Genomic DNA, 23,926 nt, shown 5'->3' with positions numbered 1-23,926 from the left:
TTCTTGCAGCTTTTCCAGTTGGATTTAGGAAAAATGGTGCAAGAAGAAAGAGAAGTAACTGAGGAAGGCTTGATGACATTAAGCAAAAGCCTGCAATAGCTGGCAGTTCAAGCTTCTCCCAGCCTGCTTTCTCTCCTGCAATTTAAGAAGAAAGAAACCTCCAACTAGAGGGTCCTTCTATCCCTGCACAGTGGCAGAAGCAGATGGGGGCTGGTTAGAAATACACTTCTAAATCACCCACTTTTGGTGGTGCATTCCTCTCTTACTCACTCAGCACTGGGACTGTTTTATTAGGGATATAACAGGACATGTCTTTACTCATTTTAATTCTATCATCCACTGACAAATCTGTTTGCTATTAACTTATCTAATGTGTTTTTTTTAACCTCCTGGTGCTCTCTGCTACCACAGTCCCTTCAGCAGCAAGTTCCAGAAACTCACTGCCTCTGGTGTAGGAAAAGCTTTTTCCTTTCCCATATCAAAATCTGCTTTGAAGCAATCTCCAGTTCTGTAAAGCATTTCCCCCAGCTGTTGTCATGCAAGATTCTGTGAACTGCATTAATCTTGTCTTACCACCTTCCGGATTTTGCAGCTTTCCATTTGTATTCCCCCTCTCCAAACTGAGCCTCAGCATTTCATTCTTGCACCTAATCCTCAAGAGACACTAATCACCCATCCCTACATAAGCAGTTCAGGTCCCTCACTTCACAGTTCCTGATCCCCATCACCCTTAGGGTAGTTATGACAATATTAATACTGCATTTCAAAAATTACTACTAAACGTCTGAAGCTCACATGATTTCACAGTGCTCTTTTCCCTTAATGTGTTTTATGTTTTAGTTTTTATAGTTCTATTAATTTTCAGTGCCAGCAGTCTAAATTTATTACACAGCACATCTCATCCTCTCTGGACAGGCTCTACCTATCCCAAAAATTATACCAGGTCTTAATATATCTAAAATACCCCTTCAGTATTACTGCCATGGAACTATGGGACTCCTCTGGGGGAACATCACGAACTTTTGCTATGAATAAGAACACTTAGACCCAAATCAAGGTGTAGACACGAGAGCTACAGAAAACCAGAATTACTATTTTCCTTCCGCTCCCCGAGGAAATTTGAAGAAACACTTTTCTCCTCCAAGTATTTACCATGTGGAATATCATCTGTCAAGAGATGCACCCAAAGGTGCACAGAAATGTTTAACAGCTCCATGTATTAGAGCAGACTTACACTCCACTTTTCACAAGAATCGACCTCGTCTCGGAGCCAAATCCAGCCTGCTCCAAATCAGGGATTTCTTCATTGATGATGTCAAATGCTTTCCCATCTTCATCATCAGACTGGAAAAGTGTCACTGAAGACTCTATGAAATCCTAAGAGGCAGAACAGGAGTTAAGAGGACAGCCACAGTTCAAGGACTCTTCACAACATAAAACATTTTGGGGCAGAGTTGTAGCCACAAAGACAGCATTTTATAGAGCTTGAAGGGACGTGGCTCCCTGGTGTGGACGTGTATGGGATATTTTGGCACTGAAGTTCTGGAATAACTGGAAGCTTAGCAATCTGGTATGGCCTTCAAGGGCTTGCACTGAAGAGGGGAAGAGCCTGCTGCCCCTGAGCACCATCCTTTCCTCTTTGAGGATGGCTCAGAGTGCAAAGATGCCTGTGTGGGAAGGAGAAGAGTTCAGAAGAAAAGATTTTAGCACTGATCTTCTGAAAGCCTCACAAATAACTACTCCAAGCATGACCATGACTATATTTTTTTACTAAACTTCTCCTTCCTCATCCCTTTCCAGCAACATGGCAATAATTATGGAAAGGAAAAGCCTGGGCAAGATCACCTCTCCAGCACAAGGGGTTTGTACTTTCTGGATACATCCACTACAGCTATAAATAAATCCTGCTTAACACTGTCACATTCTCTCTTACATAGCTGTGTGACACTGCTTTGTGCTTTCAGCCAGCTTAGTTTCTTGGCCAGATTACTTGCACAGCCTCAGATTATTTGAATTTGGGTTTCAAATCTTCAGTTTTTTAACCACTTAGCATTTTTAAGCACACATTTCAGCTGCTGCCTGGGAAAACAGAAAACAACAATGCATTCACTTTACTCCCTTAACTTTTAACAGAAAGCAGGAACTCAATTTCAGTGTTACTCAATCATTCAGCAGTGTTCTAAATTGAAACTGAGTCCTGCAAACAAGAAACAATTGCTGTCAAGCAAATAATGTGGTTGACAGAGACTCACAAACATATGAGGACTCCAGCATGAGCATTATAACATTAAACACTGAGAAAACAAAGATTTATAAAAGATTTATCAAAAAACACCTAGAAATTAAGGCCAAAGCAAGCATGCAGCCAGACTAATTTGGCCAGGTGAGCCTGATCAAACAGACTCTTTGGAGGACACAGTGTCTTTCTACAGGACACAGTCACAATGACTAATGAAAATCAATTCTAGAATGAACACTTCATGTGGCTCAACTTCTCTGCACTGTTTACAGGACAGTAAAAGGTGATGGAACAAATTCTGGAGTAAAACTGGTTCTCTTACTGTATTACTGACCACTTCTTTCCTTCATTTATTTAAACTGTTAAACTGTTCCAACTATTTCAGGTATACACTAGAAATTAAAGTGCCAGATCTGGAAGAATCATCATGAACAACTGCAGCTTCAGACTACTTTTTAGGAAAAAAAAAGAAGGAAAGAACAACCAAACTAGTGCAGTATTAGTGCAAATGGAAACCAGCTACTCTTGAAAGTCCTAAAGCAAAAGAGTACCTAAAAAGTTATGTAGCTCAAATCTACACGTAATTTTCTTAACTAAGTTTATAATACTGAAATATATCCACAGTTTTAATTGAATTTAAAACATCTTTCAAATTCAGCCATCATTCTTTTCTGCCTGAACTTCCACTGCAACTTCTCTTCCAACAAGCAACAGGAAAAATAGTCTTTTTTTTGAGGAAAGACTTTCAGACCATGGCAGATCATTCTAGACTTGAAAACATTAGTGGGAAAGCTCTGAAGGCAACATACCCAGAAACTTTGCTCTTTGACTGAGCCATGGGCAAACCCCAGCTTGAAATGCCTTTGACACTGCAGAACAGAAGCAAATGCCAAAGCAGCTCACAGTCCAGACTGCTGCCTGCCCCCAGGAATGGGCTCTGCATTTGATTCAGGTGTGTTCCACACAGATGCAGACAGGCAGCTGGCAGCAGCTGGAAAAAACCATCCCACAAGATCTTTCTATCTCTGCTTCCCAAACACCCCCTGAACCCCCCACCAGCCCTTGTGAGTGTTCACTGCAGGATTATTCAAGCCAGCCAAAAGCTGAGAGCCCTTGCAGCATGCCCACATTGAGCACATCCTCACCAGTGCCTGGGGAGGGGAATAACAATATCCCTGTGGATTCTGAGACCACTGCAACCTTTACCTTCCCCTGACAGAATTCCTGAGCTCAGGGAGCAGAGCCAGGACATTTGCTGTGCAGTGAGGGGCCTCAAGCACACAGAATTTGGATTTATGCCCAGGTCCCCTTGAAACTGAACGTTTGATACTAAAATATTTTTAAAATCCTGACCTTAAGTATGATATACAAAGTCACAAAGGGAGCATATGGCCAGCCTGGGCACTGCCCTGTGTGCTGCACATTGCCCAGAGGGAGGCAATCTGCTGGTCAAGCCAAACAACACAGTGCCAGGGCCATTACTCATTCCATTGGCAAGCAGCTGGTTGCCTTCAGTTATGCAACAAATTGAGGGGAATTATTCCTTTTCACTTCTATTATCAATAGGTAAATATTTATACATATTGATAGGCCAAGTGGAATGATATATGTTGATATATAACTGTGAATTATATATGTTTTTAAAATGTTAATGACTTGAGCCTTCTGACTGTTTTAGGTCCAAATTGAATTAAATATATGGCATGGAAGGTCATTCTTGCTACCCACATGCAGGATTTTAACTTGTATTTATGTCCTTTGCCAAGAGAAAAATCTAAAAAGATCAATTTAAGTTGCTCAAGTACCCTATATACAGCCGGAAAAGAGAGGAAAACTAAGATTATTCAGTAATTGCACACTCAAAATGAGGAATCTGAAGAAATTTCCTACCTACGTTTTTCTCAGAAACCTAGAAATTAATTATTTTGAGAAGGATATTTTTCTTGAATTCAATTCATTCTCCTATCTTTATTTTGATAGATTCTGATTATAAATACAGCTTTTGCTAGGTGCCTGCCATGAAAAACAAACCTGCAAATTGTGAATTTAAGTATGGCCTTCTGGGGCTCACATTCACTTTTTATTAAAAAAAGAAGAGACTGTTGAGACAGTGAGTTTGCTTTAAATCCCCATCTTCAATTTCCACAAAATTCCTGGCTCAGGAATATCACATCTCCTTAGATGAGATGAGTAATCTGAGTTTACAAAACTGGGTAATATCAGAGTGAACAATCTTAGTCTCAGAAGAACTTACTCTTTGCAGCTGTATTTAATGCTCACACAGTTGCCATTATAATAAAAAAAGCCCTTCAAAAAAAAAACCCTACAAACAAACAAAAAACCCAACCCAAAACAAAGGAAATTATAAAGATGTTCTAACTCCATGTTTCCCCATTGCTAAAAAGTCTAACTTTGCTTCCAACAGTAGACTCTTACAAATAGTTTTTACTATTATTTCATCCTTGCCTCCACTAAGCCCATTTTAGTAGCAGGGATTTTTTTACCATGATTATTTTTGCTGCCAAAATTTTCTGGCAGAAAAATCACAGACAGAGGGTAATGCTGTTTTAAGGCTTGCAACAGCTGCTGCATTGAAAAGCTATTTTTGTTTTAATCAAGAACTACTCTGTACACTCAGGCACGTTATGCTTTTAAGAAAATTCCATCTGAGAGACTCAAATAGCTTGAGGTGCAGGAGTGAGGTACTTGGAAAATCTGGCAGGTAGACAAGGAATTCTGCATGATACAATTTTTGTATGAACTTCACAAAGACTGTTTAGAACCTGCTTCTTCCTTAGTGCAGTCTAGATTTCAGCCAGTAGGAAAAGAATGAGGATGAACACAAAACATGGAATGCCCCAACCCAAGGCAGCTGTACCATTACAAAGAATAACCTGGCTCTTTATGGACAGAGCTGTGCATAATTTGTGAGAAATCCATGTGAGTACTTACACCCTGAAGGAAGCGGAAGGAGAGCAGGGCACTGTCACTTCCCCCCCAGGAGCATCTGTCCTCATAATCCCCCTCCTCCAGCAAGAACTGATGGCCTTTGTAACGTTCCTTATCATAGGCAACCCACCTGTGGCAGCCCCACAACAACAAAGAAAAAGAGAAGTCAGTAAAGGCAAAACAAGTGCACACATGATTTTCTCTAACAAATAAAGGGAGAAGAGAACCCCCTGAAAACACTAAAATGAGTATCACAAACCCAGCCAATGAACAAAGCAATGCTTGTTTGGAGTCACAACAGGCACCCATGAAGTGTTCTTTGTGGATCAAAATCCTGCCATGTGATTCTTTATCCAACAATAGCTGATTTATGTAATGCTTCTCCATGGACCTCCTCTCAGCCAGCCACATTCCCAACAGCAATATTTGGTACCACAAAGCCCAGGATGCAGCAGATGCCAAAACTTTCAGTGATAAAAACACAAGCAGTGGATCTCTTCAGTGTGCTAATAAACGATGAGAGCCTACTCTTGTTGGAGATGGTGACAAAATTAACACATTCCAGCAGAACAAGATTTTGCCTGCTTATATTTTTTTTGCTTTGATCTAAAACTGTATACATATAAACAGACAAGCAAATTGAAGATATAAACCATATTGTATATGAAATATGTTTTAGCATGAAACAAATAGAAATTTTCAAAATATTTTGAATAAATAGATAAGGGTCTGTTAAAAGAAGGTGTTTCCATATCAACTTCAAATCTCTAACGGACATCAATTTGAAAAATGCTTCCCCCGCCTTTTTTCTTGTCAGCATTTCTTTCATAAAGCTCCCTTGTAAATATTAGAATTGCTGTACAAATTCTGTTGGCAGTGAAATTTGGCAGGCAAGGATAGCTTTACTTTTAGTACCATTTGGTTTACATTAATTCAGCTGTTTATGTTACCACAGCACTAAAAATAAAAGCTGCCACAACAGACAGAACAATGATTTTTAATAATCTGAGGCTTCCCAGATAGTGAACACACAATGCACTTCTGAATAGATTATCTGAGTATTAACAATTAAGTTTGTTTTGAATTTAGTGCTCATAAAATTCTGACAGCAGCCTGAAAGGATGTATGTTATTCCATCCTTATGCTGAAGTGGAAAATCCCTTATGAAACAAAAGCAAGATTTTCTGAAAACTGGTTTATTACTGAGGTCTTTGGCAGAAGCAACCATCCTGCCTGCTCTCAGACAGTCCTGTCCTGTTGGGAGAGGGTGAAAGAACAACATGAGGGGCTGGTGGCTGGTGCTGAGTTTACCTCAGAGCATCCACCTGTGACACAGTCCTGTGGTTGTGTGTTTCACAGGGAGGGGCAGGACAACACAGAATCCATCCAGCGTCTCAATTAATGAAAATAAGAGCACATTCCCAATGCCAGATAAAATGCAACAGCTGGCAGAGGAAAACCATTAAGACAATAAAACAGTTTGTAGGTTTCAGAGGTATTAAAATGTCAAAGTGAAGACTGACCACACCTACCCAAGGTCATTTCAGCAAATTAAGTGGAGACTATCAGAAGTATAAATCAATACAAATTAAAGTTCTGTGCGAACAAAGTGGCCTAATTTATTGGCATCCAAATGGCAAACACTGACTTCACACTTTTCACACATTTAGCTTGGGAGGCTGATAATTGAAGAGCTAATAATAAAAGAAATACACACTCCCTTCTTTTCAAAACATTTCACCTGTGGAAGACTCCAATCTTCCTTTAGTTAGTTCTTCTAAGCATTTAGTTATGCTTCTCTATTTTTAAACAAATAAATATAAAAGTGAAATATACTCACACTCCACCAATTACACGTAGTGATCCAATTTCCTGAAACTCCTCTTCACTACCAAACAGTGCTGGGACAGAAGTGATGTTTTCTGAAAACTCTTTGGACCATCCTCCAAAGTGGGTTTTCTCATATATTATTATCTAAAAAACATGATGTTGAGCTTAATCCTTCAAAAAGAAGACAAGAAGCCTCTCCCTGTACTTTGCTGAAGTTGCTTTCATGACTGCAGTTAACAGCCCCTTCAAGTTCCTTATTTGCTGAATCACACCGATCAGCTATTAACAATATTTGTACCTGTAGCAGCATTTATTGGAAAAACACCCAAGTCATGCATGTATTTGTATGATTAAAAGTTACATAAAGCATTAGCTTTTTTGTAGAAAAAGGAGGAAAAAAAGAAAAAAAAGAAGTGGATCAGCTTTCAGCTCCTCAGATCACAGAAGGATCATGGTCTCACTCACAATTCTTGTATTGGAATAGGGGCAAGGATGGAAGGGTTCTATTCCTGTTCTCTTCCTCTCTTCCCTCTCCTTTTCTTTTTAAACTCAGTATGCTAATCCCTTTATCATTACAGTGACTAATGTGTCAAGTCAGAAAAACTCATTTTATAGCAAATTCACACTTCCCTAGTAAGTGAAAAACAAACTACTGGTACTTTTACACCTCATCAAACACTGTGAACTTGACAGCATTAGGGAATTTTTCTTCAGCAGCAAGCACTGAATAGTTATCAAAGATCACACACTAAACAAAAGGAAAGCAGCTTGCATGAACATTTCATATTCCCAATGTGCTTACATTTTATTCTGAATGCCCTCTGTGCTTACCTTGACATTCATTGGCATTTGCACCTTTAGTCCACCCTAAAAACAGATGAGAGGAAAATTAGTTATTTATATTAAACCTCAAGTACCACTCTGACACGTGTTTTACAGCACCATCAGAGCATGAAGTCTTTGCAATTATATTCACCACTTTCAGAGCTGGCCGTAGATTTCAAAAGGCCAGCCACACTATAAACCTGACCTACAAACAAATCATTGCACTGACAAACCTCTTAGACTGTAAGCAATTTCAAAGTATCCCTTCATGGCCGAGAATTCTAACGTAAATGTTTTTAAACTAATTGATACTGACCAATTTTTAAAATTAACTTTTAAAGCTTTGTTGTATGCATTTCAAATTTCTAAAGCACAAATGGTGCAACACTAGAAGAAAGAGAAAATAGCAGGACAGAGAGAAAATAGAGTCTGACATATTCATGTTTATGGTCAAAGAGCAAATACAACAAATGCATCTTCTCTAGAAATGTGAGTGAATGATGCTCTGGGAGGGAATAAGAGATTGACCTCACTTGAGTGCCTAAAGAGACAGCTATTAGGTCTTACTCCTTTATGGGTTTTAAACTGTCTCTGTAGGCTTGCTATGCACACAGTAAAATTTGTGTTATACCCCTTCCCATCTCTCTCACATGCAGATCCCAGCGCTGTCTGTCAACACAAAAACCAGCTGCACCTCCCCAGATCTGTGTGCAGAGAAATACTACTGGGTAATAAAGTCCTTATCTGGTCTTCCACCCCAGTAGAACCTAACTGAAAAAATGAAAATCATAAACTTCACAAGGGCTTTTTGGTTAATTAATTGGCATTGGATGCAATAAAATGAAGAGCCTTTCTGTCTTATCTGACCTCCTTCCAACAACAGGAGTTTCCCAGGAAGATGTTGGGGGGTGCAGAAGCCCAACAAGTCACGGTGACCAAAGCAAGCACACCACGGAGGATTAACTCAGAATGAACATCAGAGCCCAAGCTGTATTTAGGTCAAAACATCTGGGGAAGCAACAATAAAAAAAAGGATGGCACACAACTTATCAGGGAATTGTGAAGCCCTCACCATTCTTAAGGGACGCAGAGATTTTACATCTGCTGAAGGAATTTCAGGTGGTGAATCACATTCTTCCAAAACCGTCATCTCTCCCTTGTAATTCAAGTCTGAATAAGCAAGCCATCTACAACAGTAAGGATAAATAACTCAATCAGTTCATCAATTAGATTCCAAATACAAAGACCTTATTAAAATTATTTTCCTTTTTGTACTCGTAAGAGCTAGGTAATGTTTGAGACAAGCACATCAAAACAAAGCTGTATTTAAATATGCTGGCAACATCACTGCTAGGAAGATCTCAGATACTTTTTCTTAGTCTAAGCTAAATATAAATGAAAGAGAAGAAAATGACCAATTTGTTCACTCACTTAAAAAAGCCAGCTTGCTATTCTATGAGTGTACAAAAAAAAGCCAGTACTGAGGCTGAGACGTTTGCATTGAATTTTATCTAAGATTACCACCTTATGAATTAAAAGCCTTCTTACATCAGTCCCATATAATTTTTTTTCAGTGGAAGTTATTAAAGTATCATTATTTACAACAATCCTTTGGAAAGCTATTGTAATTGTGACGTGACGATTAAAAATGCTGGGAGTCCTTCAGACTGTTCTAAATCCAAAAAAAAAAAGCTGAATGTAGAAGCTGGACACAGGTTTAGGAGACCACACAAGGAATGGAGGAAGAGGCATAGAGACATATGGAAAATTATTTTCTTAAAACTACCAAGTTTTGTCAAAACTAAGACAAGACTCTGTTTTTAAGTCCTTCACCACCCCAGGCTTCACAGACTTATTGTGAGATAGTGGGAAGGAAGACTTGGCTCACATGGAAAGGCAAGACACTTGTAATAGAAGAGCTGCTGTCATTCTGTAATTACTTATGGGAAGAGCCACACAACTCCCAAACTTCATGAACTGTGATGTTTTGGCCCAGGGAACAACAGCCCATTCTGCTCAATACAGGAAGTTCTGGGCTGCCCAGGGACCTGTGTCATACTGCATCACCTCCCTCCAGAATGTCAGGATCTAGCTGTAGCCTGAGAAATGCTTGGGTGATGTAACACTCAATTTCTGGTGCTCAGACACTGTATTATGGTTGTAACAGGGTGGGTGACTCAGGAGAAGTATCTATTCTCCAATGAAATAAAAGCTAATTATAGCTGAGTTGCTTCCTTTATTTATAAAGCTGCTCAAATATGAAATTACTGAAGACTTCTGCCAGCAACTAGGAAAAAATGCCTTCAAACTAGGAGCCCACAGAACACAATGCTGATATGCAGGGCTGGGAATATTAAATGTATGTTTACTAATTTCTGGCAAAACCCTCCAAATATTGTTCATGTTGCTGACTGATTTTCATCCCCTGATATTACTCTTCTATCTGCTGGCAAAATGCTGTTAAAAAGGTTCAGTACTCACACTCCTGATCTGACTCTTATATAAGGGTTTTTCTCAACATCCAGCTCTTCTAAATTGGCAGCTGCACCCTGTATGCAGATGGGAAGTCCCTCTGTACTACCAGCTGCCAGGCAGAACTCCACCTCTGGAATGCCACAGTCCTGTGGAAACAAACCAAAGTGTAATGTTTATCCACACTTACAGACTCTGTCCCCAAACAATCCCTTTTTCACCCCATTTTCTCACCCTTCTTCAGCCTTCATATGATGGAAGGGTTTTATTCTTTTTAAAATGAAGGCTGGAATTTTTAGGAAAGTCAAAGGACGTAAATTTCCAGTTCCCACTAATTTTCAAAGGAGAAATTTATGGCTGTCAGGCTACTTGCTTAAAGGCCAGCTTAAATATTCTCCAACCAAACGACTGAACAGCATTATAAGACTGACTTCTTTTTTAAAAGGCAATGCTTCCATCACACACATGATGCTTGCATTACCTATAACTTTCCAGAAATATCTACTACATTCCCACCTCCACCCCTCCATGACAATTAAGTTCTGTAATGCAGAATCCAACTACAGTATCAAGCCATATGAGTTCAATGTTTTTGTTGTGCTAAATAAATCTGCAGCATTTTAGATGAAGAAGGGGAAAAAGATCAGTAGTAGAAAACATCTATTCTGTTAAGTAGGTACTTTAGCAATTTTCCTGTTACCACACAGATAACAGGAAATTTCATTACTGGAGGTTTACTACTGAGAGATACCACGCTGCAGAACAAACCTGTTGAGCACATGCTCCTCTCTAGAATTTGCAGGGATTTTATTGAGCCACCCTCACTTTGCAGTATTTATATAACATGCATAGCTAACGCTTTCTTCCCCAGCACTCAAACAAAACACATCATGAACCAACAAGGATCTGCAAGTCCCTGCTTCAGCAGAGTGTTCCGGACCAGCGGAAGGCAGCTCACGTGTGCAGCTGGAAAACTTCACTTCTCAGCCATAACCTCCCAGAACACTTCCCCTTCTCCTCCTCACCCACAGGCCCATTTGCTTTAAAACAGAGGGCTTGAACAGCATACAAAGATTCCCAAAATCCTAACATGGCTGGGGAAGATGCCCCTTTCACATGTGCTAGAGAAGAGGGATGAGGAGTGGTCTCTGAAGGTGCCCCCAGGGAAGCACCTAATTTCTGGATTTGGGGAGGAGCCAGGAGGGGCACACCATGACAGAGATCCTGCATGGACTATGGCTTCTGAAAGGAAGAACACAAGAGCTTGCAGGGAAACCCAGCAACAGGGCACAAAAGCTCTGGAAGCTACAGCACTTCATCTTGTGACAGCACCTGCAGTGCTCTCCTTTTGCACATGGGTTTTTAGAGGGGTTTTCTTGGGGTGATATCCCACTTCTTGGTTCACAGCATTTTTTTCATTAGCTATTGAACTGTCAGCACTAAGTGTGGCAATTAGAATGGATGCACTTCAGGATATTGTTTCACTTTCCTCCTGAGGCCTGAGGTAACAGTAATACTGCCTTGGCAACTCTCCCTCCTGCACAATCACGTTTCCTCTGCATTGTACCTTACAAACAATGCTCACTCTTTGTTTTTAGAGCAGAAACTGCAACACCGGAATTTTTGTTTTCAGATTAACAAACCCAGAAAAACCAGGAAAAAAGACTTTCTAGTACAATGCTGTTTTATGGGAACATGCTAAGGAACTCCATTCCTCAATTCTAAGCATATTGCTATACAAGATTTAAAACAAAAAAATACAACACTCCCCATACTTCTCACACGTATATGTATCTTATTAAATCAAAGTTGAGAAATATTTGAAGTCGGTGGGGTTTTTTTTTTTCTAAAAATATCTGATATCTAAGAAGGCTGAAATTCATAAATTCAGTAATAAAGCTTGATCCAGAAAATTGGAAGTTGCACCGAGAAGAATTCCACAAATAATGATGCCAGACTCCTAATGGCTTCAGATAAATTCTGAAACTAAGTATCTACAAGACTAGACAAGTAGCAAAATAAAAGTATCTGCCTGAAGGCTCAGACAGAATATGAGATGGACTATGCTTTATTTTAATTCAGTAGGAGGTTTTTGTTTTTGTTTTTCATTTAAGATTGGAAAAAGGCAGTCTGTAAGCTCTTTTCAAGTCTGCTCTCCTGACTCTGAAGCTCATGAGGCAGTCTCCAGCTCAAGAGATGACAAATGTACCAGGGGAGGTAAAGCACAAACACTCATAAAGTCTCTCCTATTTATCACCACCTGTCTCCAGCCAGATTTTGAAAGCAATAAAAAACCTCTACTCATAGTGATTGTATTTTTGTGTGTGTTATAGATTAAGTCCATAAATTTCTTTCATAAAGTGCCACACAATAAACTGAGGTTTTCATCAAAACCAATTCAAATATTTATTTTTAAAGGTGGTAACATTTATTTTTAAAGGTGGTTGAGCAAGAAGTACATCATCTTTTCTAAGCACATTTTTTTAAAGTTAAAAATACACATTTTGACTTAAAGACAGAGCTCAATTTACCTGTACTGATGCACAGACTGCAGAGAATGCTAACATTTATTATTATTGTATGAGATGAATGCTATATATTTGCAGATATACACTCTGTGCCATGCCATTAATTTATACAATTCAAGCATGCAAATTTAGCTTGGTAAATATTGGCCTCAGCATGTTCATATTTGCCTGAGCATATTTAACAGCCCTCATAACTTTCAGAGGCTCCTTCAACATTCCCAACGAAGCCACCATCTTTAGAAACAAAATGAAAACCATACAGATATGACAGCAGCCAGGTGGAGATCCTTCAGTCTAAAGCCCTGCCATCTGCAAGGCGTCAAGATTTGGAAATAAGATACACACATGCACAACTATTATCATGCTAAACTGCTACCACAGTATTCCAGCTCAGATCCCAAACTGGAAGGTTTCCTCCCTAAAGCCACCCCCCAAACTGTGCCACCCCCCATCACAAGCAGTCCAAACTCACAGCATTCATTGTCCTACAGACACATCAGGCAAAACCAGAATCAAAAGCAGGGCAAACACATTAGGCAGCTGTGCTCATTTCCAGTGATAACACACAACCAGCAAATGCTTAGGTAGATCACAGCCTCCAGGCATCCCTCTCTGCCTGCCTTACTCTGTGGTATCCTCCTCCACGAAGTTAGCAGTTATCCTGGAATGCCGGTGCTTCCCTCGTGGTCTTTATGGAGCTGGGATGTTTACAAAGCAGTGGAACACTTACAGACGCCTCCAGAAGAGTAACATGGCCCTCAGCAGAAAGGGGGAAGCTCCTTCTGAAGAGGATTAACACAACCCTTAAGCCTTTAGCACTAAATATTCCTCTTCAGTGGCATCTCTGACATTTTTCTAGCCTGACCAAGAGGTCCAGCAGAAGTGACAGACCTAAAGCCTTTGACCCCCTCAAGGTGCTCTTGGTTGTTTATCCTTCTTCTGGATCTAGGATTACAGCCCTAACAGCTCCAGCAGGGCTAAATAAACTCAGCACTGTTGAGTCTTCTCCTTGGATCTGTCAGCTGTGGTGATTAAATCAGCCTGTTTAACTGGGGTTGTTTTGTGTCAACAACAGGACAAAGAGTGACTGAAGTCTGGCTTCTTAAGGGAAATGCCAAAACAAGGATGAGAGAAGAGCCTATTGAAAACCAGGCCTAATTAGTTCTGGTATTGACATGATTGCTTTGTAACATCTACACACCATTTTACTTTAGATAGCATCCTGAAGATAAAATGTGTATCTGCTTCAGGAGTTTTTTGGTTTTTTTCATTGGACCTGTTGGTCCTCCAGGCTTTTTTACCGATTCATAATTCTTGCTCCCAGTGCTCCAGCACTGTACCACTCTTGCTACCACTCATCATCACCAAACCCAGCTACAGAACTCAGCAGAGGTGGTAAATAAAATAATACAAAGGAAATAAATGATTACTGTCCTGTAAAGAACCAGCCAGCAAATGAGACCATCTGAAGCTGCTGAGTGTCTTCCTATGGCATCTGACAAAGAAGTCCCTGCTTAAATTATTAGCTTCTTTTCACCTGGCAAACCACACAAACAAAAGAAACACACCCCTCCTGTAATAGTGTGAACAATCCCATTACAAAGAGCTTTGCTTAAGGAGACTCCACAAGGAATCCAGGTAATCCCTGCCTAACCATCTTGCAGACAGTGATTATAAACTGCTGTTTCAGATCACTTGTCACCTTGCAAAACAGTGGTCCACAAGACTATTCCAGAATGGAGGTGTCAGGAACTCTTCTTGGCTCCTATTTTTGGGAACATAACATTTAGCACCCTCTTTGGGCTTCCAAAAACAGATAGGAAAAAAGCCCAACGTGCAAAAAAGTCAAAATATGTATTTACAGTAGGCCAGAGAAATGACCTGGCTAAACAGACTGTGCTGCAGGAGCTGCACTGAACCTGGGTGTGCAGGCAGACTTTGCTAGCCTTGGCTTGTGTCTTAGAGGAAATCAATTTCCACATCATTTCAGACATGTCTTCATTTTACTGGTTGCACAATCTGTTTCTTTGGAATCTCTTCCCCACAATTTTCTTGAAATTAAATACACATGGATACACCTAATGCATATCCATGGTGAGCCAGGTCACAAGCTAACCAGAATTTTAACAGAATCTCTGCTTTTTGGGGAGGCTTGAAGCCAAATCAAGAGCACAAAGCTACTGGCAGACTGTTCTTTTGACAATACACTAGCAAAAAATAAAATATTAAATGTACCTCCTACAGTTTCCTTAGTAAAAAACTGTTTCTCCTCTTCTTGGCAAGCTGTTTTCTTCTCAAATATTTAATCAATGTTCAAATCTGTTAACTCAGGGCAACTGAGCAGCCATTAAACAAAGACCATTAAAAAAACTACTTGAAAAATTGGAAGACAAGTCAGACAACCTGGACACAGAGTCAGTATGGCCAAACTATCCTGGAGAAAAGACACTGACAGCCTATGAAAAAGAAAATGGCAGTAAAACACACACGAGCTGCCTGAAAAAGAATCCACTATTTGTCAAATAAAAACAAAGCCTATATTTTCCACAAAAATAAATAAATAAAGTAGCACTTTGGAAAACTACCTTCCAAAAGCAGTTCCACAGCAGCTAAAAAACAACCTAAAAAAGTACGGATGCCTTCACAAATCAAGGTGTAGAGGACAAAACCTGGCCTGGTGAGGGCACTAAACTCACCAACCACACCTGCTAGAGGTTTAATTTACACGAGGAAAGTGTTGATTACTGAACTAGTGTAAAGTAACAAAGCTTTCCATCTGTGTTCTACATAAATGAAACACAGACTGGGAGAAGAACAAAAGTCAAACCTATTCAGCTGTACTGCAAAGGTTTTTATCAAGCATGATAAAGTTAAACAAGTATCTTTCCTATCCAAGAGTCTTCTTTCATAGCCAAGACCCATCCAGCTTCCCTTGGCTGTTATTGTGGAATACCTTCATTTCTTTAGTTGTCTTCCACATTACTGATCAACATTCATATTGCATATTGGTCAAAGGTTTTTAATATGTTTAGCTCAAATAATGTTAACTTAATTATTCTTGCCTTCAGTCAGCCTCTTTTGAATGAATTCATGTCAAAGTTTTTTAAGAGAATGAAAAAGTATTTCTAATTTTTATGACATTCCGCCCCTGTACTGATGACAAAAAGGTTATCAATTTTAAAATGACTTCTATACCAGCAGAAAACAGAGAAACCACTTTACTGAAAATCTTTCACATTGTCATACAATGATAATCCATTCACAGCAAGGGCCACTGCCCTGTGAGCAACTGGAATGTTACACTGAACAATGAGACCACTAAGTCTTCTTAAATCACAAGATTTGGAAAATATATTCCTCATTCAGTGAATAACAATGGATGCATTATATTTAGTTTTAGACATTTGATTCTTATCTTTTCAACAAAAAGCCTTCTAAACTGATGGCTGTAGGCAGAGCTACATGCTGTAGGTGTACCACTGGTCCAAGTGGAGATCCTACAGATGGCACAAGAGCTGTAGAGGGAATGGCAGCAGTTTTTGGAGGCTGCACTGTACAAACAGGATTGGAAACCCAACTACTACTGAAGCAGAAGCCATACAGACACAGCAGACAGCTTAAGATAAAAACTTCTTCCAAAAAATGAATTGGTTCAATTTAATTTCAAATAACGGGACAGGTAAACATCTAAAAGCAGGGGAGCCGGCATCATGTGAGGGTGGTGGCAAAGAAACATAATCCACCTGCTCAATAACTCAGGAAGAAAGGGAAATTTAGATCAGCAAAACCCCTGGCATTTATCACCTAGAAAGTGAAAAAACTGAGTCACAGCAATTTGAATAATGTCAGGAACACCACACACACATTGTCATTGCTGGTAATACACCAGTGTGACCAACAAATCAATTATTCATGTGAGAATATTGTGGAGAAAGTCTGTACCTTTGTTACGTGTTTGATGGAACCAACTGTGAGGTTTCTTCGTTGATGTTTTATGCCTGGGAGATCCCAAAGGTGATCCAGCACAGCTTCTCCTTCTTCTAGTACATGTCTTCGACCCTGGAACTTTGGTTTCTCATAAAAAATCCAACTGCAATAATAATAAAATGAACTGAGTCATTGCTAGTAGATCATATCTGATGGAAAGCCCAAGAAAAAGCTCTTCTTACCAAGACAGATATGACATTTTTCTTATGCTGTCCCTCAGTAGTCAAATTCATTTTGGTATTGCAAAGTAAAATACATGGTTCTTCTCCAGGACAAAATTTAAAATAAAAATGCAGCTAAACTCCAATGTGAATGAGCAACCTTATTTTACCAGGCCAAATATACTAACTGTCACATCAAAACGTGTCCTGTTCAGGCAGACACTATAAAAAGGCAGAAAACACACTAATAATGGCATTCAGAATTCCTTAGGATGTGAAAGAAATGTATGCACAACCACACAAGGTTGCCTCAAAACTGCATAAATGTGACATGCATGGCTGACAGTCAGAAACATTCCCTGTAAGCCCCACCAATTAAATTCCAGCGCAACAACTGACACAGACCTGGTCCCAGCTTCCCAAAGCAAATTGAGGAACACTGGCAAACTTAAAGGTCCTTGCATATATCCTTCTGTAGCCACATTCCTTTCAATGCCACATTAAAACCAGCAGCTGAGAATGTTCATTTGATGGTTCTTTTGCAACAGCTACTGTATAATGAAACTGAACTGTAAAAACCCACCTTTTTTTTAATTCACATATTTCTAGTAATGATTATGGCTGCACTGGCTCAGCACTTCAGGCAAGAGCTCTAACCTCACTTGTGGCTCTATTAGACACTTCCTGTTTGAAGCTAGCTCCCAGGAGAAACAATATATTTTTTAGTGCAACGTTTAAAACTTTGTTTTATGCTTTTTCACTGGTTTCAGTCTAATTATAAAGCAAGAAAAAGACACTACTGCAGATAGGACATGTATCATAAATAAAAGAAATAAAAACAGGAGAGGAACACACAGGCAGTCTTTTGGAAAGACTCTATTTAAATATGACCTGAATTTCTTACCATCCTCTAATTATCCTAAGTACTGTTCCAATGGGAAAGATCCATGATGAGGCATCTAGCACATCTGAATGAACTTCTTGTTTACTTTTGTTGCCACAAGTATCATAAATAATAATCTGAAACAATACACAATGCATGCAAATGAGAGCCCATTTCAACACAGAGCACAGACAGTTATTGTTTTTCTTGCAATTTGTGCCCACTCAACTGAGAGGCTACACAGTTTCTTCCTTTATGAAACACTCTGCTCAATGAAAACAATTGCTGAGAAAGACAGTAAAATTACTAGTGGCAGGATTTTAAATAATATATTCTCAATATTAGCAAGGGGAAGCACATGCCATTAATACATAAAAATACAGAAAATTAGACTAACAACTTCAGATGCTTTCCTTTCAAAAATTACAGTGTGACAAATTATTCCATGTATCACCTTGACTTATGTGACACAAACTCTGCTTACCTTCCCTGGTCTTGGGTTGTATTTGAGACTTGCCCTGTCGATGAGGTTCTGAAATTAAAAGGACATGGCAAATAACTATTAACAGCTACAACAGTGGCACAAAGCACAGGCAGATTATTCTGGGTCCAATATTCCCGTACATGTACACAACTGCCTTTAGTGAAAAAACACCAAGATTTGTTTCACTGCCATTCAGAGCTGGTGTAAACTATTTAACAGAATTATTTATCAGCAGAAAGGAGCATGTGCTAGAAAGGAAGAGCTGTTATGGAAGTTATAACCTTTACAAATGTATTACCCCTTCCCAGCAAACAATAAACTGTATTCCTTAACAGAGGAAAGAACAAAAGATACATCTAACACAGGCTGGAGTATTCCCAACATCGTGGAAAGACTTCTTCAGTTACACACTTGGTCCATGTGGCACTTTCAGATTCTAAACATGGGAAGAACTCTTTCCATACCCTCATTTGCCACTGCTTTAAGCGAACTAAAAAAAGAAATCCTAATCTATGGAAGCAACTATGTTACCTACTTGCTAAATGACCTATAGTTTGTAGAAGACACTGTGATGAAACAATCAAAGAGCCCAGTAAGCTGATATGTATACATTTTTTGGACAAGACAACGCTATTAATTTCAGAAATGAAAGTAGTAAAAGAACAATTTTCATATAAAAGGCAATTCCATCACCTTCAGGTTGAAATGTCCTTAACATGGAGATGTCTGTCTTGTGCTATTATAGAGACTTTTTATTATACATATTTCCCAATTTTACCTTCTGTTCACATATTCTGTTTTACAGTTAAATCACTTTCACCTGTGTGCTGAACCAAGACTGTTATCTTTTAAAATTTATCAGAATACTTTTAACTATGAAATAAAAAAAGCCTAATAACTTGTCATAAAAACTTTTGATTGCTTTTATGATAAAAACTTAATTAAAAGGAAGCAAGGAGGATAGGGAGGCAGCAACTTTGAATCTGAGCTAATCACTTTGGTTATAAATATCATGTGACATGACATCTTACCGCTGACAATTCTCCCAGTTTTGGCACGGTGTTGTCTTGAAACCAGTGAATCTTTGGCTGCAGCATATCCTGAAGAAAGCTTCCAAACCTAGACCCCTTTTCAGAAGAGCCTTTTCTGGCAGATTTCAAGTATTGGTAGTACACACTTGTAGGAGGCTGTGTTACAGCAGCATCAGCTTTCTCTGGAACTGGTTTACAAGGTGTCTGACTGGGAGAAGACACATCTGGAAACTGTTCTGGTTGCTCCTGTGAGTCAAGCTGCACTTTTGAAAGAGGAAATGATTGTTCAAGAAAAGATCTACTTTGGTCATTTGATTGAGGGGTTGGATTAAAATTCCCTCTGCACTGACTGGAAAGGCAGTTGTCTTCTCTCTCAACATCAGGAATATCTTCCTCATATGAAGGTTCTTCCTCTTCCTCCACCCCGTCCTCCTCATCCTCCTCCTCTTCGCTGAAGCGGGCAGTGAACTGCAAGCGCTCGGACACCGACTGGAGGAGGGAAAGCACAGAAGTGTGCTCAGAGCTGTCTTTGGAGGCTCCCTCAGCACGGCTGTCTGGGGACACGTCCGCGGACAGCACATCCTCCTGGGAGCTGTCGTCCTCGTAGATGGGGGACAGAGAGAAAGGATAAACCCTGTAGCGCTTGGCCTCCACGCTCAGGAAGGACTCCGAGCCGCGGCTCTCTGCTGCTTCACTCACCTTGCTGGCCTGCCCAAAAAGACACCCTGACTCCTGCTTGCTCCTTGCTCTAGCATGCCTTAGATCATCTGTATTATCTGAAGACAAATCTGAAGGAGAAAGAGAACCAGTTTGCATCTCATCAGTTGAGACGGATTTGTTCTCAGTTTGAAGAGCACCTTCGTAAATGATGGTAAAAGAACTGTTTTCCCACTGTTCAATTAGTGGAGAAGAGGCCAAAAGTTCTGTTGGTTCCTTCATGTCATTGCTGCAGTCCAGGCCATTTTCTTCAAGCTGATCATTTCTCTCCATGTCTTGACCCTTGATTTGTGCCAGCTTCAGATTCCCATTATTTTGGGCAAAGACTGCGTTGAAGCAGTGTTTCCCTTCACTGGCCTCTCCAGGAACAGACGGTTCAGGTACCATGGAGTGTGTATCTAACCCAGCATTAACCTCTGCTCCAGTATTTGCCCCTTCTGCTAGTTCCTCTTCACTCTCCACTGCCTTGGAATTTTGTAAGGTTGCTTCTACTTGTACAGGTACTTCCTCTGCAGCTTCTTTCCCACAGTGTTCATACAGACTGTCCTCTGCATTGCTTTCCAGAGACTTCTGAGGGCTGCTTTTATCTTTGGAGTCACTCTGCAGGCTGATACATTCTTCACCACACATAAAAGATGGCAAATTAACATTTACTGGCAGCAGTGTGAACTCTGGCATATTTGTATTATTGCTTGAACCTTTTAACTGCAATGGCAAAAGTGTTTCTTCAGCCACAGCAGCATCTCTATCTATAAGATGTAAAGTTCCATCAGATTTTCTACTTACTGCTGATACTTTGCCACACATTTCTGCAGCCAGATGGTCACACACCTTTCCATTGTGCCTCTCTTTTGCTGGTGTCAGAAGATCTGATTCTGGCCCTGCTAAACTGCCAGAGGGAAGAAATCCATTTGTTTGAGGAGTATTTGCATTATTTGCTACTTTTTCATCTTTTTGGGGCCAACCTATGCCATTTTCCATACAATTTGGAAGCAAAGGAGGACCCGAGCAATCTGTCTTTTCACAGTTTACAGCTACAGTCTGAGTTTCAACCATTTCTGTTGGTTCCTGAGTGTTGGCAGGAAACCTCATATCCAGACGTAAGGTCTTTGGCATTTCAGCCTCAGGTTTAGGCTGAACATTTCCAGAAAGCCTTTTCCTCTCAGTGCCTTGCTGCTGACTGGATGCCAGCTTTTGTATGGCTGAGTTAATGACCCCATCAACTGTTTCTTTTGCTTTTAGTTCTAGTGCCCTATGTAGGTCAATTTTATCAGGAATGGAAGAGAGTATCTTTTTATCTTGATTATTTGTATCCACTCTTTCATTTCCTGTAAACGAAGATGAGCCTCCTCCACTGGGCTCATTAAAATCTTCTAATGATTGCACAGCTGACTGGATTTCTCCTGCTGCCAGCTGTACACGTTCAGCCTTCTGATAATTTGTAATATCCATATTTATTAAACTATCCTTGCTCTCACAAAGCTGGCAGACATCAAAGCCTTCTTTTGCTATTATTTCTTCTGTAGCCAAGTGTAAAACCAAGTCCACAATTTCTTCAGCTTTCTTCAGCAAAACAGCAGCATCTGGGAAAGAAGAACGTTCTTGTCCTTTCCCAGAACAGAGACCATTTGCCTGGGCAGGTGCAGCAGCTTTTTGGCCAGAAGGGGCTTCCGAAGGAGCAGAGGCACCAAGAATCACCTGTCCCACAGCATCCCTGCAGACAGTCTCAGAATGGGTTGACTCAGATGCAGTTTCCAAAGATATCAAGGGACAGATAGGTGATGGCACTGCCTCTGCCAGGACACTGCTGTCAGCCTGCTGTGTGGAGAAGGCCTCATCTGCCCCATCACTAGCTCTGTGACTGGAAGAATTACTGTTCCCCTGAGTAGTGCTGGACATCTGCAAGGCAGAAACAGGAAGATTGGAGGCTTCTCTGGATACCAGAGGAGAAGTGGGCCTGGAGATGCAAACAACCTCTACATCTACTCCATCAGCACAGCTATCAAGCACAGGAGGAGTAATCTCAGGTTCCAGAGAATTTGCTGGGCACAAAGTTCTCAGGTCTCCTGAGCAAGGTGGCCCCTTGGTCATCCTGTTTACAGGGATTATTCTCCCAGACTCTGCAGCTGGAAGAATAAAGCTGTCCTTTTCAGAAGCAGCAATCTGGCCATTTTCAGAGTTAGTGGCAGAAGGCAGCATTTTTCCTTGTTTGTCAGATGAAGAATCAATTACTGTGGGTGATAGCCCAAGTTTATTGCTGTTTTCCTTCTTGGAAGAAAAATTAATGCACCTGCTTTCAGAAACAGGTGGAGATTCAGAAATTAGGTCTACATCATCTTTTTCACAGGTGAAAGCAGAATGGCTGGTCAAAGGCTTTCCTTCAGATCTCAAGGCAGAATGAGGAACCATCATAGAGGTAGACTCATGGGTTGGAAGCACTGTCAGCTCATCAAAATGTGTTTTCACACTTTGACACCCATGTGCACATGGCGACACATTGGCAAGGTTTTCCACTGCAACCTCAGACAAAACCTTTATTGTGTCCTCACTCTCCTTTCCTGGACAAGGAAAACCAGTCTGCTGTGTAGCAGTATCTTTAGAATTCTCCACGTGGATTAGCCCGTGACCATTTTGTACATGCACGGCTTTCCCTGACCCACTCAGTTCTTCATTACAAGTCCCTCCGCCCATGACTGTATCTTCATCATGTCCAATAAATGACACTGAAGCAGTTAGATTGCCTGTGGTCAAGCAATTTCCTCCTCTGGATTCCATGCTGAGTGAAGTAGGTCTTTGTTCATTAAAAGGAAAGAGAATGGTAGCAGGACACTTCCGTGGATTTTGCTCTCTTTCCACAGCTGTGACAATTTTCTGTGCATCACCATTTCTTGGATCACCATCTTTACTGTCACTCCTGGTGTGCTGATCTGCTTTCTGCTGAAATGTAGTGGTACTGAAATGAAGCCTCTGGACATCCAATGTTTGCTCTGAGTGATTATTCCTGTGATGATTACAGCAAAATTCTCCCTTCCCCTCTTGCAGTTCTTCGTTAACAGTCTTGCTTTTTGACTTGGGTGAATGTAAACAATTATCCTGTTTTTCTTTTGGGGACTCTTTATCACCTGCTTTACTACAATAATTTTCTTTATCAAAGTTAGAACTAGCATTTTTGTCTGTCTGAAAAAGAGTTTCTGCTTCTCCTGGCAGTCCATTTTCTTTTCCAACCAAGTCGTTTGCAGAACTGACTTTAAGGGAATGAGTACTCTGGGAAGTGGAATTGCTTAGGATCCCACTGTTTCTACCACTAAATGGCAATAATGAATCTAGTGAAAATGTCCTTTTAACTTTTGTTGCAGCTAAAGCAGGTGCATTTCTTAAGTGCAACTCGTGACATGATTCAGTGGATGAAGCTGTGGCCTTTGCAGTTCTTTCATGTTTACTTTTGCTCAAGCAATGCTGACCTTTACCAAACTGTTTGTTTCCCACTCTAACTGCAGCAGAATTTAACATGGCATCATCTTGGTGATCTTTACCCTCATCTCTTCCATTTTCTTCTATGAGGCATCCTGATTTCACAGACAGAGTTGTCTGGACACCTCCATTTTCTTTGACTGTTGAAGCATTTCTGTTCTCAGGACTTTTTTCTCCTTTTCCAGTTTCTGACTGGTTCCTGAGGAGCTGCCTGATCCTTGCAGAACCCCGATATGTTGCATATGTGACTGCGGGTGCCTCTGGCTTCCGTCGTGTCTGCCTGGAACAAGGATCATCAATGTCAGCAAGGACAGACAATAAACTGCTGGCACAATAATAAAGTTTAACA

General features: G+C 40.3%; 1 protein-coding gene across 1 annotated transcript in view; it reads right to left on the bottom strand.

Annotated features, from left to right (window-relative positions):
- CRYBG3 (crystallin beta-gamma domain containing 3) overlaps positions 1-23,926 on the bottom strand; it is a 67,282-nt gene that overhangs the window by 20,027 nt on the left and 23,329 nt on the right. Inside the window, exons 3-12 of the mRNA XM_031058135.1 lie at positions 19,390-23,624; positions 18,359-18,406; positions 17,896-18,011; positions 16,786-16,933; positions 10,325-10,464; positions 8,916-9,030; positions 7,850-7,885; positions 7,029-7,162; positions 5,192-5,318; positions 1,235-1,377 (exon numbers count right to left, since the gene is read on the bottom strand). Coding sequence (XP_030913995.1) covers positions 1,235-1,377; positions 5,192-5,318; positions 7,029-7,162; positions 7,850-7,885; positions 8,916-9,030; positions 10,325-10,464; positions 16,786-16,933; positions 17,896-18,011; positions 18,359-18,406; positions 19,390-23,616 — 5,234 coding nt within the window. The 5' untranslated portion in view covers positions 23,617-23,624. The remainder of the gene's footprint in view (positions 1-1,234; positions 1,378-5,191; positions 5,319-7,028; positions 7,163-7,849; positions 7,886-8,915; positions 9,031-10,324; positions 10,465-16,785; positions 16,934-17,895; positions 18,012-18,358; positions 18,407-19,389; positions 23,625-23,926) is intronic.

Source organism: Geospiza fortis, unplaced genomic scaffold (genome assembly GCF_000277835.1).
Source record: "Geospiza fortis unplaced genomic scaffold, GeoFor_1.0 scaffold72, whole genome shotgun sequence".
Lineage (NCBI taxonomy): Eukaryota > Metazoa > Chordata > Aves > Passeriformes > Thraupidae > Geospiza > Geospiza fortis.
This window is presented reverse-complemented; position numbering and strand designations above follow the sequence as displayed.